This window comes from Carcharodon carcharias, chromosome 21 (assembly GCF_017639515.1).
Source record: "Carcharodon carcharias isolate sCarCar2 chromosome 21, sCarCar2.pri, whole genome shotgun sequence".
NCBI lineage: Eukaryota > Metazoa > Chordata > Chondrichthyes > Lamniformes > Lamnidae > Carcharodon > Carcharodon carcharias.
This window is the reverse complement of record NC_054487.1, coordinates 25,735,138-25,757,711: the sequence shown is the minus strand read 5'-3', so window position 1 is coordinate 25,757,711 and position 22,574 is coordinate 25,735,138. Positions and strand designations below refer to the sequence as shown.

Here is a 22,574-nt window from a genome sequence, read left to right as displayed (position 1 = left end):
CATGCCGACTGGAAGATTCAGCCCCAAGAGTAGTAGAAAATCAGAGCGGAAAAGAGATGAAGGAACTTAAAGCAATCATGGTCACTGGAGAAATAGTACTAGGGAAACTAACGGGGCTAAAGGATGACAAGTCCTCTGGACCTGATGACTTGTATCCTAGGGCTTTAAAAGAAATGGCTGCAGAGATGGTGGGTACCTTGGCAGTAATCTCCTAAAATTCCCATGAATCTGGAAAGGTCCCAGCGGATTGGAAAAACCACAAATGTAACAGCACTATTTATGAAAAGAAGGAAGACAGAAAGCAGGAAACTATAAGCGAGTTACTCTAACGTTTGTCATTGGGAAAATGCTGGAATCCATTATTTAAGGAGGTGGTAGCAGGACATTTAGAAAATCATAATCCAATCAAACAGTCACATGGTTTTGTAAAAGGGAAATTGTGTTTGACAAATTTAATAGAATTCTTTGAGGATGAAACAACTAGATTGTATAAAGGGGAACGAGTAGATGTAGTGTGTTTGGATTTGCAGAAGGCATTCGACAAGGTGCCACGTAAAAGGTTGCTGCACAAGATAAGAACTCTTGGTATTGAGAGAGACATATTAATATTGATAGAGGATTGGCTAAATAAAAGGAAACAGAGAGTTGGGATAAATGAGTCCTTTTCATGTTGACAAACTATAACTAGTGGAGTGCCTCAGGAATCAGTGCTGTGGCCTCAACTATTTACGATATATATGAACGACTTTGATGAGGGGACTGACTGTATTGTAGCCAACTTTGACAATGATACAAAGATAGGTAGGAAAGCATGCTGTGATGAGGATACAAAGAGTCTGCAAAGGGATATAGAAAGGTTAAGTGATTGGGCAAAAATTTGGCAAAGGAGTATAATATGGAAAATATGAGGTTGTTCACTTTGGCAGTGTTAAGGTCAGGGGAGAGAGATAGACTGAAACCCCCAATGCCCTTTCCTTGCTGCTGTAATCAGTGTAGTTTAATTTTTATAAGGCTGATGTGTGTCCCCAACCTCGCCCTGCCATAAGTGTGTGGTCAATTTAGAAGTCACTAGCAACAGACTTTCATGGATTTAAATAAGGAATATTATTTATTCACACATTGATCCCGGAAAGGTCTATTGCTATATCAATCACACAACACACACCCAAGGAAGATACAATTAAAGAAAGTAGTGCACTTCTCCAAATACTGAAACCAAACAGACAAGTTAGTAGTTCACATGATTTTGAGAGTCCAGTGAAGAAGGGAGCTTTTCAGACTCTGGAATTGAAATTCAGGTAAGTTCAGATGGCTGGGGTCAGATTCAGATCTTCTTCTTATCGTGTCCATGGACAGCCTATACATGGCCCAGCCAGAACTGGACACATTTTTGCACCTTGTTGTTGAATTCGGCAAGATCTGCAACAGTGCAGGGTCCCTCTAGTGATAAGCATTTCAGGAGATGTTGCATAGTCTGTGGCTCAGTTCCACATTCACAAATTGTCGGGCTGGTTGTATATCCCCATTTGCTTAGTGACATCTTTGAACGACCTACACCAGTCCTAAGTCTGCTAAGGCACTTCCAAGTTGCCCAGTTGCAATTAGCTCCTGGGGGAAGGCTTTCATCCGGTAGAATTTCCATTGCTGGGGGTTGTTCGAGACTGGTGAGCCAGTCTTTCCACAAGGCGATGTGGGCTTCAGATGGGGTTGATTGTAATAGAACAACACTGTTCATGAAGCTCTTCCTTGACTTTAGGTGGCTGGGTGTAGGTGAATGACCATGGAGAGGGTGCCTCTCATCTGATGTTTGATGGAGTTGCTCTTTCTTGCTGGCTACCATTCTTCTTATATCAGGGGGAGTGATACCCGCCAGGATATATAAGCTGTTGGTGTTTGTTAGTTTTAAGCAACCTGTGATAAGTCGGCAGCTTGCATCCAGAACAGCATCCATCCTCTTAGCATGAGTAGATCTTTCCCATGCAGGGCAGGCATATTTGGCAGTGGAATAGCAAAGAGCGAGTGCACTGGTTCGCAATGTTTTCGAGCTTGCTCCCCATTTTGTGTTAGTGAGCTTATTTAGGATATTGTTTCGTGCGCTCACTTTTGCCTTTGTCTTTTCGATGTGGTTCTTGAGGATGAGGCATCTGTCAAGGGTGACTCCTAAGTAGATAGGGTGCTCGCAATGCGTCAGTGTTGCTCCACACCAGGTTACTTTAAGCTGGCGTTTGGCTTCACGATTTCTGAGGTGGAATGCACAAACTTGCGTCTTTGATGGGTTTGCGCGAAGGTGGTTTTCTTCATAGTCGGATGTTAGTCCCTTCAAGGCCTCAGAAAGCGTTTTCTCCATGGTGTTAAAATCAGTGCTTTGGGCAGTGACACATAAGTCATCAGCATATATAAGATGGCGTGTGACACAGTCTATAGGTTGGTCAGATTCAGATTAACGTCAGGGTTCTTTCAAAGTAAAGACTGTTCAGCAAGTCGTGTAGACAGGCCCTGATGGCTATGGTAACCAGAGATCCAATTTCTTTCAGGTGAACTCAGAGCTGTTTAATACAGGCAAGAGGAGGCTTGTAAAAGACTTTAAGTTTCACAGGTCTCAAAAAGGCAAAATGACTGCCTTTCTTTGCGGCTGTGATGTTGTTGCTAGTGTTCTGCGGACAGCCTGGTCTCTCTCAGTTTTTAAATAAAAGGATTTCAGAAGCACAGGGCAGTTTTGAGCAGATGATGAATGGCCATTGATACACAATGGAAGGCAAATGATGGTCTTGCATAGCGAAGGAGTTTTCAGTCACATGGGCAAAAGTCATTGATATATAATAGGAGGTAGATAGTGGTCTTCAACACTTCATTGTGGATACTCAGTCTCAATAGCCTTCCTTTGTTACATGGCACACCTGGAGTCAGAAAATCTGGGAGTTTATTGTCCCTGTGTTTTGGAGTAAGCCTTGACAATAGCAAGTCTGAAATTCCCCAGAAGACTGCTGTTTAGGCGTATCCATTCAAGGGAGCCCCCTACCAATTAAAATACAATTTGGAATTTTCCAGAAAGTTTGCTAGGCTGTTGAATTTGCAAACGTCAGGCGTCCTCTCAGCAGCCACCTTACAGATCCCCTCTTACTTCCTCTCTCCTCACCATCCAAGGGCACAAACACTCCTTTCAAGTGAAGCAGCATTTCACTTGCATTTCCCCCAACTAAGTCTACTGCATTCGTTGCTCCCAATGCGGTCTCCTCTACATTGGAGAGACCAAACGTAAACTGGGCGACCACTTTGCAGAACACCTGCGGTCTGTCCACAAGAATGACACAAACCTCCCTGCCGCTTGCCATTTTAACACTCCAGCCTGCTCTCTTGCCCACATGTCTGTCCTTGGCTTGCTGCATTGTTCCAGTGAAGCCCAATGCAAACTGGAGGAACAGCACCTCATCTTCCGACTAGGCACTTTACAGCCTTCCGGACTGAATATTGAATTCAACAACTTTAGATCTTGAACTCCCTCCTCCTTCCCCACCCCCTTTCTGATCCTTCCTTTTGTTTTTTCCAATAATTTATATAGATTTTTCTTCTCCCACCTATTTCCATTATTTTTAAATATTTTATGCCCCACCGCCCCCACTAGAGCTATACCTTGAGTGCCCTACCATCCATTCTTAATTAGCACATTCGTTTAGATAATGTCACCAACTTTAACACCTGTGTTCTTTTGTCTGTGACATCTTTTGATTATCTGCTTCTATCACTGCTTGCTTGTCCCTACAACCACACCACCCCCCTCTACTTCTCTCCCCCCACCCCCCACCCCCCCCCCCCCCCCCCAACCCCCCATCTTAAACCAGCTTATATTTCACCCCTCTCATTGGATTCACCCAGTTCTGCTGAAGGGTCATGAGGACTCGAAATATCAACTCTTTTCTTCTCCGCCGATGCTGCCAGACCTGCTGAGTTTTTCCAGGTAATTCTGTTTTTGTTTTGGATTTCCAGCATCCGCAGTTTTTTGTTTTTACCTTACAGATCATCCGTGTCCATTTTAAAAGGAATTCAGATTTTTTTAAAAATGTAGTATCTTCATTCCTGTACTGGCATGACAGCAGGAAGAATCAAAAGGCAGAATGTTATTTAAATGGAGAGAGATTGCAGAATGTTGTGGTGCAGAGATTTGGATATTAGTCTCCATGAATAACAAAATTCAGCATGGAGGTACAGCAAGAAGTTAGGAAAGCAAATGGAATGTTCGTCTTCATTGCAAATGAGATGGACTACAAAAGCGGGACAGCATTGATGGAATTGAACAGATCATTGGTGAGACTGCATCTAGAATACTGTGTACAGTTTTGTTCGCCATACTGAAGGTAGGATATACTTGCATTGGAAGCAATTCCAAGTATATTCAGTAGACTGATTCCTGGGATGAAGTAGTTTCTTCTGAGAAAAAGTTAAGCAAATTAGTACTAATACTCAGTGGAGTTTCGAAGAATGAGTGGTGATCTTATTGAAATATGTAGAATTCTGAGGGGATTGTAGGTGCTGAGAGGAAGTTTCCCCTCATGGGGTAATCTAGAACTAGGGGACACAGTTTAAAAATAAGAGGTCTTCATTTAAGATGGGGATGAGGAGGAATTTCTGATCTCAGAAAATTGTTAGTCTTTGGAATTCTCTTCTAGAGAGCAGTGGAGGCTGGGTTATTGAATATATTCAAGGCTGAGTTAGATAAATTTTTGATTGACAAGGGAATCAAGGATTAGAGGGACAGGCAGGAATGCAGAGTTCAGGCCACAATCAGATCAAGCGTTATCTTATTGAATGGCAGAGCAGGCTTTACAAGCCAATTTTTAAAGTTCATTCATGAAACATGGGCGTCACTGGTTAGACCAGCATTTATTGTCATTCCCTGATTGCCCTTGAGAAGGTAGTGCTGAGCTGCATTCTTAAGCCGCTGCAGTCCATGTGAAGTAGGTACACCCACATTGCTGTTATGGAGCGAGTTCCAGGATTTTGACTCAGTGACAGTGAAGGAACGGCGATATATTTCCAAGTCAGGTTTTTGAGTGGCTTGGAGGGGAACTTGCAGGTGGTGGTGTTCCCATGTGTGTGCTGCCCATGTCCTTCTAGATGGTAGTGGTCATGGGTTTGGAAGGTGCTACCTAAGGAGGCTTGGTGAGTTACTGCAGTGCATCTTGGAGATGGTACATAAAAACAGAAAACGCTGGAAAAACTCAGCAGGTATGACTGTGGAGAGGGAAACAAAGTTAACGTTTCGAGTCCGTATGACTCTTCTTCGAGCTAAAGAGAAGTAAAAATGTAGATGGTATACACTGCTGCGACTGTGCATTGGTGGTGGAGGGAGTGAATATTTGTGGATTAGATCCAAATTAAGCGGGCTGCTTTGTCCTCGATGGTGTCAAGCTTCTCGAGTGTTGGAGCTGCATGCATCCAGGCAAGTGGGGAGTATTCCATCAGACTCCTGACTTGTGCCTTGTAGATGGTGGACAGGCTTTGGGGAGTCAGGAGCTGAGTTACTCACCGCAGGATTCCTAACCTCTGACCTGCTCTTGTAGGCACAGTATTTATATGGCTAGACCAGTTCAGTTTCAGGCCAATGGTAACCCCCAGGATGTTGATAGTGGAGGATTCAGCAATGGTAGTACCGTTGAATGTTAAAGGGCGATGGTTAGATTCTCTCTTGTTGGAGATGGCTCATTGCCTGGCACTTGAATGATCTACTGCTGCTCCTATTTCTTATGATTTTATGATCTTAGTTCCTGTCTTGTGGTTGCCATTGTCTGGCCTAGTGCTCCCACACGGTGCTATCCCAGTGATTGCAGCATGGCTGATGGAATGGGCTGCTGATTTTCACTGGGGAGGACTGCGGATGACCTTTTAGGATGACCTCGAGCAGCTCTGGGCCTTGAGGGCCCAGCTTTGGACTGCACTATCTTAGCATGGGCATCAGTATTCTGAGTTGGCTTGCTGGAGCATCTGCAGGGAGTGGTAGTGCTTGGAGCAGCAATGCTGTCATAACAGGGGACAGCAGGTTTCAGCACCACAGAACAGCAGCGACTCTTCTGAGGTGGCACTTCAGCAACCCTAGTAATCTGCTGTAGCACAGGTTGCAGGATGCTTCGAGATCCTGATGCCCTTTGAGCACTGGTATCTGTAGCCTTGATGGCAGCATTCTGGGTCCGTATGACACTAAGCTTGGCTTGCATGGCAACAAAGATGGATATCATGACCTCCATCTGAGCTTCCACTGCAGCACTCAGACATTGGGCGAAATTTATTTCAGGAGGCGGTTATCCCACTGGAGGACCTGAAATCAGCAAGATGCCCGAGTGGTCTGGAAGGGGCCAGCCAACCATGATGGTGCAGTGGCCAGGCAATTAGGGAAAATGACTTGCAGGGCCCATCCAATTACGTGGCAGGGACAGGCCCTTTTTCTGCCCTCACTGATAATAGTGCCTCTGGTGCCTTGAAAAGCCTCCCTTGGCACTGCTCTGTTTACGTGTCCAACATGGTGATCACCATTAAAAAATGGTGAAGACTGAGTTATACTGTTTTCAGTAAAAACAGCTTAAATCTTGTTCTGTACCAGGATGCTGTAATATTGGTCTTAATAAAAAACTGATAGGTGATCATATTCTTTAATGTAAAGTTATACCACTCTTGTATCATTTTTGTGGTATCATAGCTGGAATCTACTTGTGTTTGTGGCTCACCAGGCACTGCTCCTGTCTCTACACTACCCTCTAAAGTACTCATAGTGCCAATAGCTGAGCTAGTGACTGGCTGTTAGAACAAGTGATGGTGCTTCTTCAGATGCTGCTTTGCTCACTTGCTTCAATGTGAGGCTGCACAGGTTGACCACATGGCAGTTCTTTGGGTATCTGAAAGTGTAAATGTAAAAAGAAAAGGTTGAGGTGAATGAATGGTGTTGAGGCATGACTGGGAAGGAAGAGGTTGGTTGTCACACCACCTGCAGCTTGTAATTCATGTCACATAGCAGGATGAGGGTGAAGTGGAACTTGAGAAGATGCACAAGACAGGAAAATACTACCATCATGGATGTTCTCAATAATTTGTAGTACAGTCTCCAAGTGGCTCAGGACATTAGCTTGTGCCTGTTCCCTGCAGGTTCTCTAGTGCTCCCTCATGTTATATTTCACCTTATCCTTCAAGCGTGAAGGATGTCAATGAATGTATTGCTGTGAGCGTGCTTTGGTAATGTGGCTGTCTTAATTGAGTAGCTGGCAGTATGTGGAAACTGCAAGATGTGGGTGTGAGGCAGGCTTACAGCAGTTATAAGTATGTGAGAGTGAAACGGGGCATATGAATCTTAGGTTTAGTCATGATTGCTAGAGATTACTGATGGGTGAGTGGTGCATTGAGTGACATGTGAGATTGGTAGTGCAGTTGGTAGGATGTGGTATTTGAGGATGCTTTTATTGACCTTGACCAATCATGTGAGGTCATTGAACTTTCTGCAGCACAGCTGCCAGGTCTTTCTGTTCACATTCCTTGAATTAACCACCATAGCTACCTGCTTCCATATCTTTCACAGTTTATGTCTTGCAGGGCTCCTGGATCACTGTGGACGGATGACATCACTCGTCCTTTCGACCTCCTGGATTAGGGCCTCCAGCGCCATGTCAGAGAACCTGGGAACCATCCCTCTGGCCTGCTGTTTCATTGGCACTTTATTCCTTCAGAAGAACACTTTTGTGTAGAACGTTCTACCATCTGTTGCACCTCACCTTTAAGAGGTGCAGTCTAATTTTAAGAAGTGTAGGAAGAAGATTTTAAGAAGGGTTAACTTGTGCTAACCACACACACCGCTGTACCCCTATTTTCTTGTGTAGTCAATCAGCAGGACTGAGCTGCATGTCACAATGGTGATGAGCAGGCAGTTTGAAGTTTGTGTGCTTCCTACATCGCCTCAGTTGAGTGTAGCGTAATCATGGTTCACAATCCCCATGCTTGAAAACCAGCTTTATCCCGTTTTTTAGCTCTACATGTTGTAGACATTTCTATTCTTGTAAAATGATTTATTTCCCCATGTAGGTGAATGCTTCTCCTTCACTGGCATCCAGCACAGCTAATGACCGAATCATGAAATACAATCTCATCAATGACACATTGAATATTGTTGTACCTAATGGCGATATACCAGATTGCAAGTTGAGCAAAAATCCTTCCAAAGAAGCTCTTGACAATTATGTCATCCTGTAAGTTATTCACAAATAATAATCTAAAACTTTGGGTTTCTTATATAAAAATGTTAATGAAATTATAATTGTCACAAAACCTTTCAAGAAAAAATACAGAATAGTTGAGTTTTATACCCCGAGACATAGCTTGAAAATAAATCCAAGCCAATTGCTATTTCTTCCTTATTTTGCATCCACTGTATGCACTAAAAATATTGCCCAGCTTGATAGGTTCTGGGGAAAGTTTTTACATGAGAAAGCTGTCCTGATGTTGCAAATAGGTGATGCGACATGTAATCTCCTATTTCTAAAACATGTGAAGTCCCAGAAACTGTGTCAGTGCACTAGTTTGTTTTCCCCTGGGTGAAGCTTATTTGCACTTTCAATCAAAAAGCTTGCAACAAGGTCTAAGCATGATATTGTGACTTATCAAATTTATCTTGAGTTCATGAACAGCTACTTCCTGTATTGTTCCAAATGAGATATGCAATGACAGTAAGACTACTAAATGTAGCCGTGTCCAGTTAGGACTTGCAGTGCTGAAGATGTTTTTAAACCTTTATGTATTAGGAATTCAATGATACCAACTGGCATTGAGAGAACATCAACATTTGATTGTCACTGAAGGAATGTCAGCACTAACAGGCACTGAGATTAATCAAAAACAAAAGACATATTAAATCTGATCCATCCAAGGAGGAAACAGGCACAACTTGTATCTGTGTTGTACTTTTAACATGGTAAAATATACAAAGTACTTCACGGAGGAGAAAATGAATCCCAAGTAGGAGTGAGAGAAGAGTTAGGAAGAATGAACAGAGATATGATCAAAGAAAGTGAGTTTTGAGGAAGCATTTGAAGGATGGGAAAGTGGTAAGGCTTGGTAAGAACAAGAATGCATAAAAGGCTGGAACAAAGGACTTGTGCTGACATGCAGGGCTGTAGAAGATTGCGCAGGTAGGGAGGGACAATGACCATGAATTGTAAATCAAGACAAAAATTTGAATTCAATGAGTCTGGGGCCAGGAAGCCAAGAGAAAAGGGTGAAATAGAGCTAGTGTGGGATGATGAATTTTGAATTAATTGTAGTTACGTAGGATGGGATTTAGGAAGTTGATAGAAAGAGTATTTGAGAGTTATGTGATGAAGACGTAAATGAAGGTTTCAATGTTAGCAGGTGTGAGGGAAAGGTAAAGGTCGGCACAGTCATTGGAGGTGGAAACAGACATCTTGGTATGGATAACATTGGATTTAAATCATTCTTCAGTGCCAAACAGGGCACCGAGGTTGCATGTAGTTAAGCTCAGCCTGAGCCAGAGTAGGGTCAGAGTTTGGGGCCAGGATGTGAATTTTTAGTGGGAACCAAGCTGGGTGGCAGCTGGTTGGCCAGTATTAGGTGGTAGCCATGGAACCAAATATTGAGTTCTGAAGAACCATGTTCCACTTCAAACGTTAACTCTGTTGCTCTCTCCATTGATGCTGTCAGAACTGCTGAGTATTTCCAATACACTTTTTATTAACCAGAGATAGTAGTGAGAGGGATAGAGCTGGATATTGCATACTTTTATTCCCTTCCTGCAGACAATACCACTGAAAGGAAATATCTTATGATATAAAATTCTCCTTTGAAAGGGAATATTTGTTCAGCATGTTTAGCAATGATTGGGATAATACTGCAAAGCAATCCTGGTGTCAGTTGACATTTGGTACCATTCAAACTATTCAACAGTCAAAACAAAGAGTAAATAATAATGAGAGATATAGGGAAGCCTGCAAAATCATAACCTGAGAAAGTAATTTGAAACAAACCTAGTTTTGAACTTTATGCCCTCCATCTGGGGACTTGCATGGGTTTGGACATCATCTTCATGGGAGGGTCTCCTCATTCAGCCATTCACAAACCCCTTCTGGGTTGAAAGATTCAACAGAACTTGTGACAATGTCAAGAAAACCACTAAGTGCTCTGCTTGGCCAATTTATCCCCCTGTACAAGACTTGGTGAGATTATTAAGAATCATGTTCCTGTCTAAGGAGAGCAGTCTAGATTCTCACAGACACAACTGGTCCATAAGAATGCTTTAGAATGTTGCCATCTACCTAGAGGTGCCTGGAAACAGGTCCCTCCACATGTTTAGTAAAAGATTGTAGCCCTACAAATTCTTCAAAAGCACTGGAAGATCTAAAGGGATAGATCTGTGGCTCAATGCCATTTCAAAGGTTTCCCTGATTGAATTATTTTATCAGATTTTCCAAGCTCTGATAACTCATACATGTCAACCATTGTATTAATTACCATACCCAATGTATTATTCATCATACTCAAAGCACAATGCACATTAGAAAAATACAAAATGACTGACGAATCCTCAGCTAAACAAATAACTATTCTAAACTTTAAAGACAATCTACTTAAATCAAATTCTTCATTTTTTTGCTTTTGTCAGTTGTGATGAAGAATTGGCAGTGAATGATGGAGCTGAGTGTGACTTGAAAAATCGCCTGGGTCAGACATTTGGTTCAAAAGCTGGAAGAGCAAAAGATTTAGGACGATCTATCACCACGATTTGGAAATAATATTTAAAAAGTGAAAAAAAACTCTGGAAGCAGCTAAACATCTATGCTGTCTATAAATACAGCTGTCCTGACCGTGCAAAATAAATGATGAAAAGTAATTTGCCGTTTGCAATTTGCTTCTTGTTACTATTACCATATTTTATAATGTCACACAACTCGCTTTAATGCTTAGCTGTGTTTTGGAGATAATAGGACAAATATGACGGTGAAATTCCTCTTAGCACATGTAGCATTCAAATGTTTTGTTTTGTGCGCTTTTTTCTTGGGGAGAGCTCAGCATGAAGTCAAGGCTCAAGCCATCTTAACTCCATGCCTTATTTAAATGATCTGTCACAGTCTCCCTCCCAAATCCTGTATGAGTGATGTTAGGGCCAATGGGCAGGAGCAAATATTGTATTAGGAGCACTTAGCTTCTTGTTTGACAACCATGGTGTATTTTTCAGGGTTGGCCTTGTGTAGGCTTCCTGATTTCACCAGCTAAAATTGACTGTTGTGCTGAAGAATGTAAAGTGAGCCCTTGCCTGTCCTATTATCTGGTAAATTACAATGGTTGTGGAGGGTGGGGGGCAGAGTGGTAGGAACATAGAGGGTGTAAGCCCCCCTTTCATTTTAAACCCCCAACCAGAAAGCCAGGTGTTGGGTGAGGTTGGGGGAGGTTTAAAATTGATCTCTTGATATGTTTTCTTTTGTGGGATGTGGGCATCCCTGGCAAGTCCAGCATTTGTTGCCCATCCCTAATTGCCCTTGAACTTGGAGCTTGCTAGGCCATTTCAGGGGGCAGTTAAGACTCAACCACAGTCTGGAATCACAAGTAAGGATGGCAGGTTTCATTCCCTGAAGAAATTATAGTGAATCAGATGGCTTTTTTCACCAATTAATGGTAATTGTCATGGTCACCATTACTGAGACTAGCTTTATAATTTCAGATTTATTAATTGAATTTAAATTCCACTAGCTGCTATGATGATATTTAAATCCATGTCCCCAGATCATTAGCCTGGACCTCTGGCTTACTAGTCCAGTGACATTATCACTTCACCACCATCTCCCCTTATTCTACCAATTGAATTTAAATTCAATTAATTAATAAAAGTCTGGAATTGAAAGCTATTCTTAGTAATGGTGACCACGAAACTATTGGCGATTGTCATTAAAAACCCATCTGATTCACTAATGCCCTTTAGGGAAGGAAATCTGCCATCCTTACCTGGTTTGCCTACATGTGACTCCAAACCCACAGTAATGTGGTTGACTCTTAACTGCCTTCTGAAATAGCTCTAGCAAGCCACTCAATTCAAAGATAGTCAGGATTGGCAATAAATGCTAACCTTTCCAAAGATACATGAAAGAATAAACATTTTTTTAAATGTTCCAAACGTATTTGGTGTGAAAAGTATCAACTTACTTCGCTGTAGCCTTGTTATTAGCTAGTTGTTAATACCCATATAACTTAGCTGACAAGGAATTACTATTGTACAGTTGGCTCTTTGTTATAAAATACAAGTTATGGAAACTAAAACAGCATGATATGGTCAGCAGTCAAAAAATATGACTATGATATTCAAAATTGCCTTAAAGATCAGAATATCAACATTGTGATCTGGGACATTATTTTCTGGAAAAAATTTCAGCTGGCTTAATTCATATATTTCCTACATAATTCTTCAGATACATACCAAGTGAAGAAGACATAATGGATCTTCAATTAGCATAGCTGCCAACAATATTGGTAATATTTATGAAATAATGCTTAAGATTAGGAAAAGCAACAGGAAAAGTAGCCTAACCATAGCTAACAAAAGAAATTAAGGATAATATTAGATCCAAAGAGGGCTCAAATAAAGTTTCTAGAAAAAGTAGCAAGCCTGAGGATTGAGAGCAGTTTAGAATTCAGCAAAGGAGGACCAAGACATTGATTAAGAAAGGAAAAATAGAGTATGAGAGTAAACTTGCAAGGAACATAAAAGCAGACTGTAAAAGCTTCTACGAGTATGTAAAAAGAAAAATATTAGTGAAGACAATTGTAGGTCCCTTACATTCTGAAACAGGAGAATTTATAATGGAGAACAAGGAAATGGCAGAGCAATTAAACAACCATTTTAGTTCACAGAGGAAGTCACAAATAACTTCCCAGAAATGCTAAGAGCTAAGGGTCCAGTGTGAAGGAGAAATTAGTATCACTAAAAAAGTAGTGCTGGAGAAATTAATGGGACTGAAAGCCGATAAATCCCAGGGTACTAAAGGAGGTGGCCATGGAAATAGGGGATACATTGGTCTTCATCTTCCAAACTCCTATAGATTCTAGAACAGCTCTGGCAGACTGGAGGGTGGCAAATAATGTACCCCCACTATTTAAAAAAGTGGGGAGGGAGAAAACAGGGAATTGCAGACTGGTTAGCCTAACATCAGTGGTAGGGAAAATGCTAGAGTCTATTATAAAGGATGTGATAACAGGACACTTAGAAAATATCAACGGAATTAGACAAAGTCAACATAGATTTATGAAAGGGAAAATCATGTTTGACAAAACTACTGGAGTTTTTTGAGGACGTAACTAGCAAAATAGATAAGGAAGAACCAGTGGATGTGGTGTATTTGGATTTTCAGAAAGCTTTGATAAAGTCCCACATAAGAGGTTAGTGTGCAAAATTCAAATACATGGGATTGGGGTAATATATTGGCATGGATTGAGAATTGGTTAACAGACAGGAAACCGAGAGTAGGAATAAATGGGTCTTTTTCGGGATGGCAGACAGTGACTAGTGGGGTATCGCAGGGACGTGTTTGGGCCCCAGCTATTCACAATATATATCAATGATAAAGAAGAGGGAACCAAATGTACTATTTCTAAGTTTGCTGATGACACAGAACTAGGTGGAAATATGAGCAATGAAGAGGATGTTAAGAGGCTTCAAGGTGATTTAGACAAGTTGAGTGAATGGGCAAATACATGGCAGGTGCAGTGAAACGTGGATAAGTGGAAAGTTATCCACTTCAGTAGGAAAAATAGAATGACACAGTATTGTTTAAATGGTCAAGGGGAGGTGGTGTAGTGGTATTGTCACTGGACTGATAATCCAGAGACTCAGGGTAATGCTTTGGGGACCTGGGTTCAAATGCTACCATGGCAGATAGTGGAACTTGAATTCAATAAAAATCTGCAATTAAAAGTCTGATGTTGACTATGAAACCATTGTCGTTTGAAGAAGGGTCATACAGACTAAAACATGAACTCTGTTTCTCTCTCCACAAATGCTGTCAGACCTGCTGAGCTTTTCTAGCATTTTCTGTTTTTGTTTCTGTATTCACTGGAGTTTGGAAGAATGTAAGGGGATCTCATTGAAACGTATAAAATTCTGACAGGGCTGGACAGACTGGATGCAGGGATGATGTTTTCCCTGGCTGGGGGATCTGGAACAAGGGGCCACAGTCTCAGGATACGGGGTAGGCCACTTAGAACTGAGTTAAGGGAATTTCTTCTCTCAGACAGTGGTGAACCTGTGGAATTCTCTACCACAGAAGGCTGTGGAAGGCAAGCCACTGAATATGTTTAAGAAGGAAATAAATAATTTTTAGACTCTAAAGGTGTCAAGAGGTACAGGGAGAGAGTGGGAGTATGGCATTGAGATAGAGGATCAGCCATGATCATATTGAATGGTGGAGCAGGCTCGAAAGGCCGAATGACCTAATCCTGCTCCTATTTTCAATGATTGGTAGGAATGGCACATTGAAAATCAATTAAAATTATAGAGCTGTGAATGAGAAAATAGATTAGACTTTTAAACCAAATGATTGCTTGACACCTCCAGGCTTGATTTTTATCAAGGGCTAGATAAAATAGTTGGATCATGGCTTGAGTTCTGATGCTTCCAGTCTTTTCTTTATATTGAGAAACTTCAATTTGGTCAGTTCATAAACCAGAATATCTGATTCAAAGCATCCAACTTCATATACCTGCTTTTGCCCCATTTCCATCAATACTTTGGTTAACAAAAATCTTATCAATCTCAGTTTTAAAAATTATTAATCCAGCATTAGTTACAGTTTGCAGATGATAGTTCTGAATTTCTACCACTTTTGGTATGTAAAAGTGTTTCCTAATTTCACTTCAGAAAAGTTTGGCTCTATAGGTTTAAACTCTGCCCCCAGTGCTAAACATCTAGTTAAATAAGTTCTCTTGATCTACTCTATATATTCCCCATAATATTTGAAAACAAATCATCCCTTAACCTTCTATAATCCGGAGAATGCAACCTGTTTGTGTAATCACTACTTGTAATTTAACACTTAGTCCAGGTATAATTCTGGCAAATTTATGTTGCTTGCCTCCAAGACCAATATATCCTTCCAAAAGTGTGGTCTAAACAGGTGTTTGTACTGGCTCAGGCTTTGAAATTCATACTGATGGAGCTGATGATTTGACTTTGGCTGGAGATGTGTGCTGAATTTTTCAAAAATGTTGCCTGGGTTTTTACTGTCATCCTCACTCATCTCCCAGCTATTAAAACAAATCTAACCCTTTTTCTCTTGCCTAGTAAAATGATGTAGTTGACCCTTTCCTCTTCATTAATGCCTTTTAGAAAACTATTGAATGCATGTCTGCACTTTGTTTAAACTCCTCAAATGTCTCTATAACACCATCAGCTTCCCGATTCATTATAGGCCGTGGCTGTGCATTCATTGCTGCAGCGGCAGCTATTTCATTTTCACACAATTCACACAGCTTTTTTCTCTCACTCTGGCACTAATTTGGGTTGATTCTTCGCAACCTAATTTAAAATTGTGCCGTAAGTTCTTTTACATCCATCTGAGAGGGCAGATATGGCCTCTATTTAACATCTCATCCAAAAGACAGCAGCACTGATAGTGCAGCGGTTCCCTGCTCGTGCAGTACAGTCAGCTTGATTTTTGTGCTCAAGTCCTCCAGTCAGAATTGAATCCAATACCTTCTGACTCTAAGGTGAGTATGCTACCAAATGAGCCGCAACTAACATCGCTCCCTAAACTTCTGTGACTCTACGTCCTTTTCCACCTTAAGACACTCCTCAAAGCCTTTCGCTTTGATCAAACTTTTGCTCATCTACTCTAATATCGTATCATGTAGCTAAGTGTAAAATTTTGTTGGATAATGCCTCTGTGAAGCAAATTAGGATATTTTACTGCATTTAGGGTGCTATATAAATGCAAGTTGTCAAGGTAAGAAAATGCTCAGTGATCAAATATTAATCACATTCTGATTTTTGACTTACCATTTTAACAAATGATTGTAGCCCATATGCTTACACTATGTGAATATTAGCACTGAGGTCAGTGCTTTCACTGTATGCACTCCTCTTTCAGCTTCATTGATGGCTTTAGGATATCTCAATGACAGCGTCTATTATTTTCTATTTACTAATCAGAAAGAGAATCTAGATGTGCATAATTGTCTAATAGCCAATGTATATTGAATACCACTGGACCAGCACAGAGGGAAGTGAGTCACTGCTAGGAGGTGGAAGATATTTGGAGGGATGCACAATGAGTTAGGGTGGAGTTTTACCTTTAGGATTTTGGGAATTAAAGTATTCTTTGTGTTGTTAGACCAATACAAAATACTTCACGAGTCTGCAGAGGTATTTGAAACAGGAACCTTATTGAAACATCTTACTTCTCCGGCTTACATCTTCCATGAAGCTTTACAAGACCATGTGAGGTATCATTTCCTGTGATGATGTACACAATTTATGATTAACATATTAAACAATTAGAATTAACCCATTAACAACCCAATATCCAATATAACACAATACACTACATCTCCCCTCTCTCCCCCACCACCAAGTCTCGGATTCCCATTTCTGTATTGAGAAGATCAAACAAACCACTTTAATTCTGATGAATCAGGTTCACCAGTCAGGTTGCTATCTGGATTGGTGGATGAATGTAACATCCCTGGCTGGGTTGATTGGGTAATGACTGCTTCCACGGAGTAGGAGGCTTCTTCTGTATGACAACAAGTGCATGTCTGTTCCCTTTCACTGTTCTGTGCTCTGTTTGGATGAGGTAGGACTGTGCATGTTGTGTCTCTTCAACCACTTGTCCATAGCAAGTTTGGTCATGGATCCAAACTGGCTCTCCTGGCTGCAGGTCTGGCAAGTTACATGTCTTGTGATGTTTGACATCTGGCTAGAACAATATTTGTCCTCTTTCTCTCTCACTTTGTTCAGGTCACCAAAGCGTGTACTTGTGGTCCATGTGTGTGTGCGCGTGTGTCCAAGTCATCAAAGTGTGTACTTGTGGCGCGTGTGTGTGTGTGTGTGTGTGTGTGTGTGTGTGTGCGTGTGTGAGAGTGAGTGAGTGCGTGAGTGAGACAGAGAGTGTAGAGTTCTCAGTTTTCCTCCCATTAGGAGTTCACATGGTGCTAGACCATTTTGGAGTGGAGTTGAACAATAGCTCAGAAGTACAAATTGGATGTCATCATTCTTCTTCAGCAATGCTTTTATTGTATCCACTCCTCTTTCAGCTTCACCTTTGGCTTGAGGGTATCTTGGTGAGTTGGTAGTATGGACAAATCCATACAATGCCATGAATTCCTTAAAATATTCATTGGTAAACTGCAGTCCATTGTCTGAGATTATAAGCTCTGGGATTCCAAGTGTTGCAAATATCTCTTTCAGCGATGTAATCATTGCTTCAGGAGTGTGTGACACTGCAGTTGCTTGATTTCTATCCATCTGAAGTAGTAGTCTACTATGATCAAGAACATTTTAACCTCTGTGAACGAAGAGTCCATCACAAGATGTTCCATCGTCTTGATGGAAAGGAAGATGGCATCAACGGTTCTCTTGTTTCCTGACAATGAATAGCACAAGTAATACAATTTGATATCATTTCTTCCAGCAACTTTGAGAGACCTGGCCACCAAACAGAATATTTTGCACCTGCTCAACATTTTGTGATGCCTAAATGTCCTTGGTGCAATCATTGCAGTATATCAAGTCTCAGAACTCTAGGATTGACCACTCTCTCGTCACAGATGAGTAAATCATCACCTATACTGAGATGTAATCCTCTCGGTTCATTGTACTGTGCGAGAATGGGATTGTGTGGCATGTATGCTGGCCATCCTTTTGATGCAGTACTCTCTGACCTAAGCTCATTCTTCATTAGATTTCTGTGCATCTCTGATTTCATTCAGTCACTGAGTTGTTGCTGGTATAGTTGTGGTTGTTGTCAATGCAAAGGTTTCTACCTCTTCAACAAGGACTACATCATCTTGTTTGGGCCTTGCCACTGGGATGCAGGACAAAGCATCAACAGCATTTTGTTGCTTTCCTGGAACATACTCTGTCTTTGCATCAAGCCTCACATTCCTCAGTTTGAATTGTTGTACTAATGGAGGCATTTTTGATAACTCCTCAAAATTTTAAGTGTCACTAAGGACTTGTGGTCCACCTTGAAGTGGAGACCGAGAACATAATATACGAGCTTCTCCCATGTAGCAGCTAATCCTTCTCTCTCTATCACCGCATATCTCATTCAGTCTCAGTCAGTGAACAAAATGCATACTAAACTAGTCTGCACTTTCCCTATGTCTGTATCCAAAAAAGTACAGCTTACAATTCTGTAGAAGATGCATCTGCAACAATGATATTGAGCTAAAATATCAGGTGATATCAATATCTTTGATTTTCTCAAAAGACCTCTGTTGTGCTTCCTCCCAGCACCATGTATTGTCTTGTCACAACAGCTGACATAGTATCTTATTGACGACAGCTAGGTTGGGCAGGAACATTCCGACTTTGGTTTACCATACCTATGAATCTCGAGCTCAATTACGTTCCGAAGAGCTGGAACCTCTTTGATTGCTCATGTCTTCTGTGGATCAACCAGATGCATCCACAATATGCCCAAGGAACTTGACAGTCGACTGCGAGAATTTGCACTTGTTATTGAGTACAAGTCTGGCTTCCTCTAGGCATTGCACAACAGCTCGCACTCTAGTATCATATTCTGTCTGAGTGGACCCATGGAGAAGGACATCATCCAAGTGAAATACAACTTCATCCAGTCCTTCTAGAATGCTTGACATTGTCCTCTGGAAGATTTCTGGCACTGATGTGATGTTGAAGGGTAATCTGTTGAAACAAAACCTTTCAAATGGATTAATGAAGGTTGTGAGCAACTTAGACTCTTCATCGAGGGGTAGTTGCATAGTGACATAGGATGAACTTTGCATTCAGCTGTGTAAGATCTACTCAAATTCTGATAGATCAGTTGGGGTTTGACACTGGGACCATCCCCAAGCACCAGCTTGTTGGTTCTGTCTCAGGTGAAGTAACCCTTTGCTTCAACATGGAGTCAATTTCCTTCATTACCTTTGGTTAGAATGAATGAGGAAATTTTCTTGGTATAAACAGGTACACTGGCTTTGTTTCTGGACAGAGTTATATGGAATGCTGTCTTCAGCTTTCCTTTTTTATATTTGACATTGCTGCTTTTGAGGTAGTGCTCTCCCCGTCACCTCAAATCGATTCGGTTTCTTGACTTCAACTTGTCTGCCCAGTTGGATTGACTTTGCTAAGGTCAGATCATCTCTAGACTGCAAGTGGTCATACAAGGTATCATCCAACACTTCCCATGATGATGCTGTCTCTAATCAGTTATCTTTCAAACTGCCATACTCACAGCCCTCTGCAAGTCTATACAGGTCATTTATGAATGCATCAATGCTTTCCCCCTGATATTGGGTACGTTTGTTAAATTTATAAAAACAAAAAACTGCGGATGCTGGAAATCCAAAGCAAAAACAGAATTACCTGGAAAAACTCAGCAGGTCTGGCTGCATTGGCGGAGAAGAAAAGAGTTGACGTTGCGAGTCCTCGTGACCCTTCCACAGAACTGAGCGAATATAACGAGAGGGGTGAAATATAAGCTGGTTTAAGGTGGGGGGGGTGGGGGGGTAGAGAAGTGGAGGGGAGAGGTGTGATTGTATGGACAAGCAAGCAGTGATAGGAGCAGATAATCAAAAGATGTCACAGACAAAAGAACAAAAGAACATAGAGGTGTTGAAGTTGGTGATATTATCTAAACGAATGTGCTAATTAAGAATGGATGGTAGGGCACTCAAGGTATGGCTCTAGTGGGGGTGGGGGGGCATAAAAGATTTAAAAATAACGGAAATAGATGGGAAAAGAAAAATCTGTATAAATTATTGGAAAAAACAAAAGGAAGGGGGAAGAAACAGAAAGGGGGTGGGGATGGAGGAGGGAGTTCAAGACCTAAAGTTGTTGAATTCAATATTCAGTCCGGAAGGCTGTAAAGTGCCTAGTTGGAAGCTGAGGTGCTGTTCCTCCAGTTTGCGTTGAGTTTCACTGGAACAATGCAGCAAGCCAAGGACAGACATGTGGGCAAGAGAGCAGGGTGGAGTGTTAAAATGGCAAGCGACAGGGAGGTTTGTGTCATTCTTGCGGACAGACCGCAGGTGTTCTGCAAAGCGGTCGCCCAGTTTACGTTTGGTCTCTCCAATGTAGAGGAGACCGCATTGGAAGCAACGAATGCAGTAGACTAAGTTGGGGGAAATGCAAGTGAAATGCTGCTTCACTTGAAAGGAGTGTTTGGGCCCTTGGACAGTGTGGAGAGAGGAAGTGAAGGGGCAGGTGTTACATCTTTTGCGTGGGCATGGGGAGGTGCCATAGGTGGGGGTTGAGGAGTAGGGGGTGATGGAGGAGTGGACCAGGGTGCCCCAGAGGGAATGATCCCTATGGAATGCCGCCAGGGGGGTGAAGGGAAGATGTGTTTGGTGGTGGCATCATGCTGGAGTTGGCGGAAATGGCGGAGGATGATCCTTTGAATGCGGAAGCTGGTGGGGTGATAAGTGAGGACAAGGGGACCCTATCATGTTTCTGGGAGGGAGGAGAAGGCGTGAGGGCGGATGCGCGGGAGATGGGCCGGACACGGTTGAGGGCCCTGTCAACGACCGTGGCTGGAAAACCTCGATTAAGGAAGAAGGAGGACATGTCAGAGGAACTGTTTTTGAAAGTAGCATCATCAGAACAGATGCAACGAAGGCGAAGGAACTGAGAGAAGGGGATGGAGTCCTTACAGGAAGCGGGGTGTGAGGAGCTGTAGTCATCTATCACCAGAGATTGAGACAGCGAGGTCAAGGAAGGGAAGGGAAGTGTCAGAGATGGACCACGTGAAAATGATGGAGGGGTGGAGATTGGAAGCAAAATTAATAAATTTTTCCAAGTCCCGACGAGAGCATGAAGCGGCACCGAAGTAATCATCAATGTACTGGAGAAAGAGTTGCGGAAGGGGGCCGGCGTAGGACTAGAACAAGGAATGTTCCACATAACCCATTAAAGAGACAGGCAAAGCTGGGGCCCATGCGGGTACCCATAGCCACACCTTTTATTTGGAGGAAGTGGGAGGAGTTGAAGGAGAAATTGTTCAGTGTGAGAACAAGTTCAGCCAGACGGAGGAGAGTAGTGGTGGATGGGGATTGTTCGGGCCTCTGTTCGAGGAAGAAGCTAAGGGCTCTCAGATCATCCTGGTGGCGGATGGAGGTGTAGAGGGATTGGACGTCCATGGTGAAGAGGAAGCAGTTGGGGCCAGGGAACTGGAAATTGTTGATGTGACCTAAGGTGTCAGAGGAATCACGGATGTAGATGGGAAGGGACTGGTCAAGGGGAGAGAAAAGGGAATCAAGATAACGAGAAATGAGTTCCGTGGGGCAGGAGCAAGCTGACACGATCGGTCCACCAGGACAGTTCTGTTTGTGGATTTTGGGTAGGAGGTAGAAGCGGGCCGTCCGAGGTTGGGTGACTATCAGGTTGGAAGCTGTGGGAGGAAGATCCCCAGAGGAGATGAGGTCAGTGACAGTCCTAGAAACAATGGCTTGATGTTCAGTGGTGGGGTCATGGTCCAGGGAGAGGTAGGAGGAAGTGTCTGCGAGTTGACGCTCAGCCTCCGTGAGGTAGAGGTCAGTGCGCCAGACAACAACAGCACCACCCTTGTCAGCGGGTTTGATGACAATGTCAGGGTTGGACCTGAGAGAACGGAGTGCAGTAAGTTCAGAGAGAGAGAGATTAGAATGGGTGAGAGGAGCAAAGAAATTGAGACGACTAATGTCGCGCCGACAGTTCTCAATGAAAAGATCAAGAGAAGGTAAGAATCCAGAGGGAGGGGTCCAGGTGGAGGGAGAATATTGGAGGTGGGTAAAAGGATCCGTTGAACAGGGAGAGGACTCCTGCCCAAATAAGTGAGCCCGGAGACAAAGACGGCAAGAGAGCAGGGTGAAGTGTTAAAACGGCAAGCGACAGGGAGGTTTGGGTCATTCTTGCGGACAGACCGCTGGTGTTCTGCAAAGCGGTCGCCCAGTTTACGTTTGGTCTCTCCAATGTAGAGACCGCTTTCCTTTTTTATATTGTTATTGTTATATTTGTTAAATTTAGCCCACTTAACAATGGTATTCTTTCTTAGGTTAGAATATGTATCAAGTGCTTTGACTACTTCACTATATGTGGCTTTCTCCTCTGATACTCTGCATGACAGGGATATCATCCACACAGTCACCCATCATATAATAACAGCATACTGACCTGCTGCTCACCGTTTGCCTTTGCAGTGAGGCCTAACATAATGCAATATCTGGCAAATTTACAATACCATTTTGGCTATGCTTCTGCTTATTTAAGTCTGCCACCTTCTCAAGGCTTTCAGACAATGGTAGAGACTTCTCCATCACTATTTTTCATGTGTCTGCAGAGGTATATGAAACAGGAACCACTGCTCTGGTTCACATCTTCCACC

The 22,574-nt window shown here is 42.4% G+C and overlaps 1 protein-coding gene across 1 annotated transcript in view; it reads left to right on the top strand.

Annotated features, from left to right (window-relative positions):
* Positions 1-10,778, top strand: part of LOC121293337 (probable tubulin polyglutamylase TTLL1) — a 75,891-nt gene extending 65,113 nt beyond the window's left edge. The window contains exons 8-9 of the mRNA XM_041216291.1: positions 8,059-8,222; positions 10,649-10,778. Coding sequence (XP_041072225.1) covers positions 8,059-8,222; positions 10,649-10,778 — 294 coding nt within the window. The remainder of the gene's footprint in view (positions 1-8,058; positions 8,223-10,648) is intronic.
* The last annotated feature ends 11,796 nt before the right edge of the window (positions 10,779-22,574 follow it).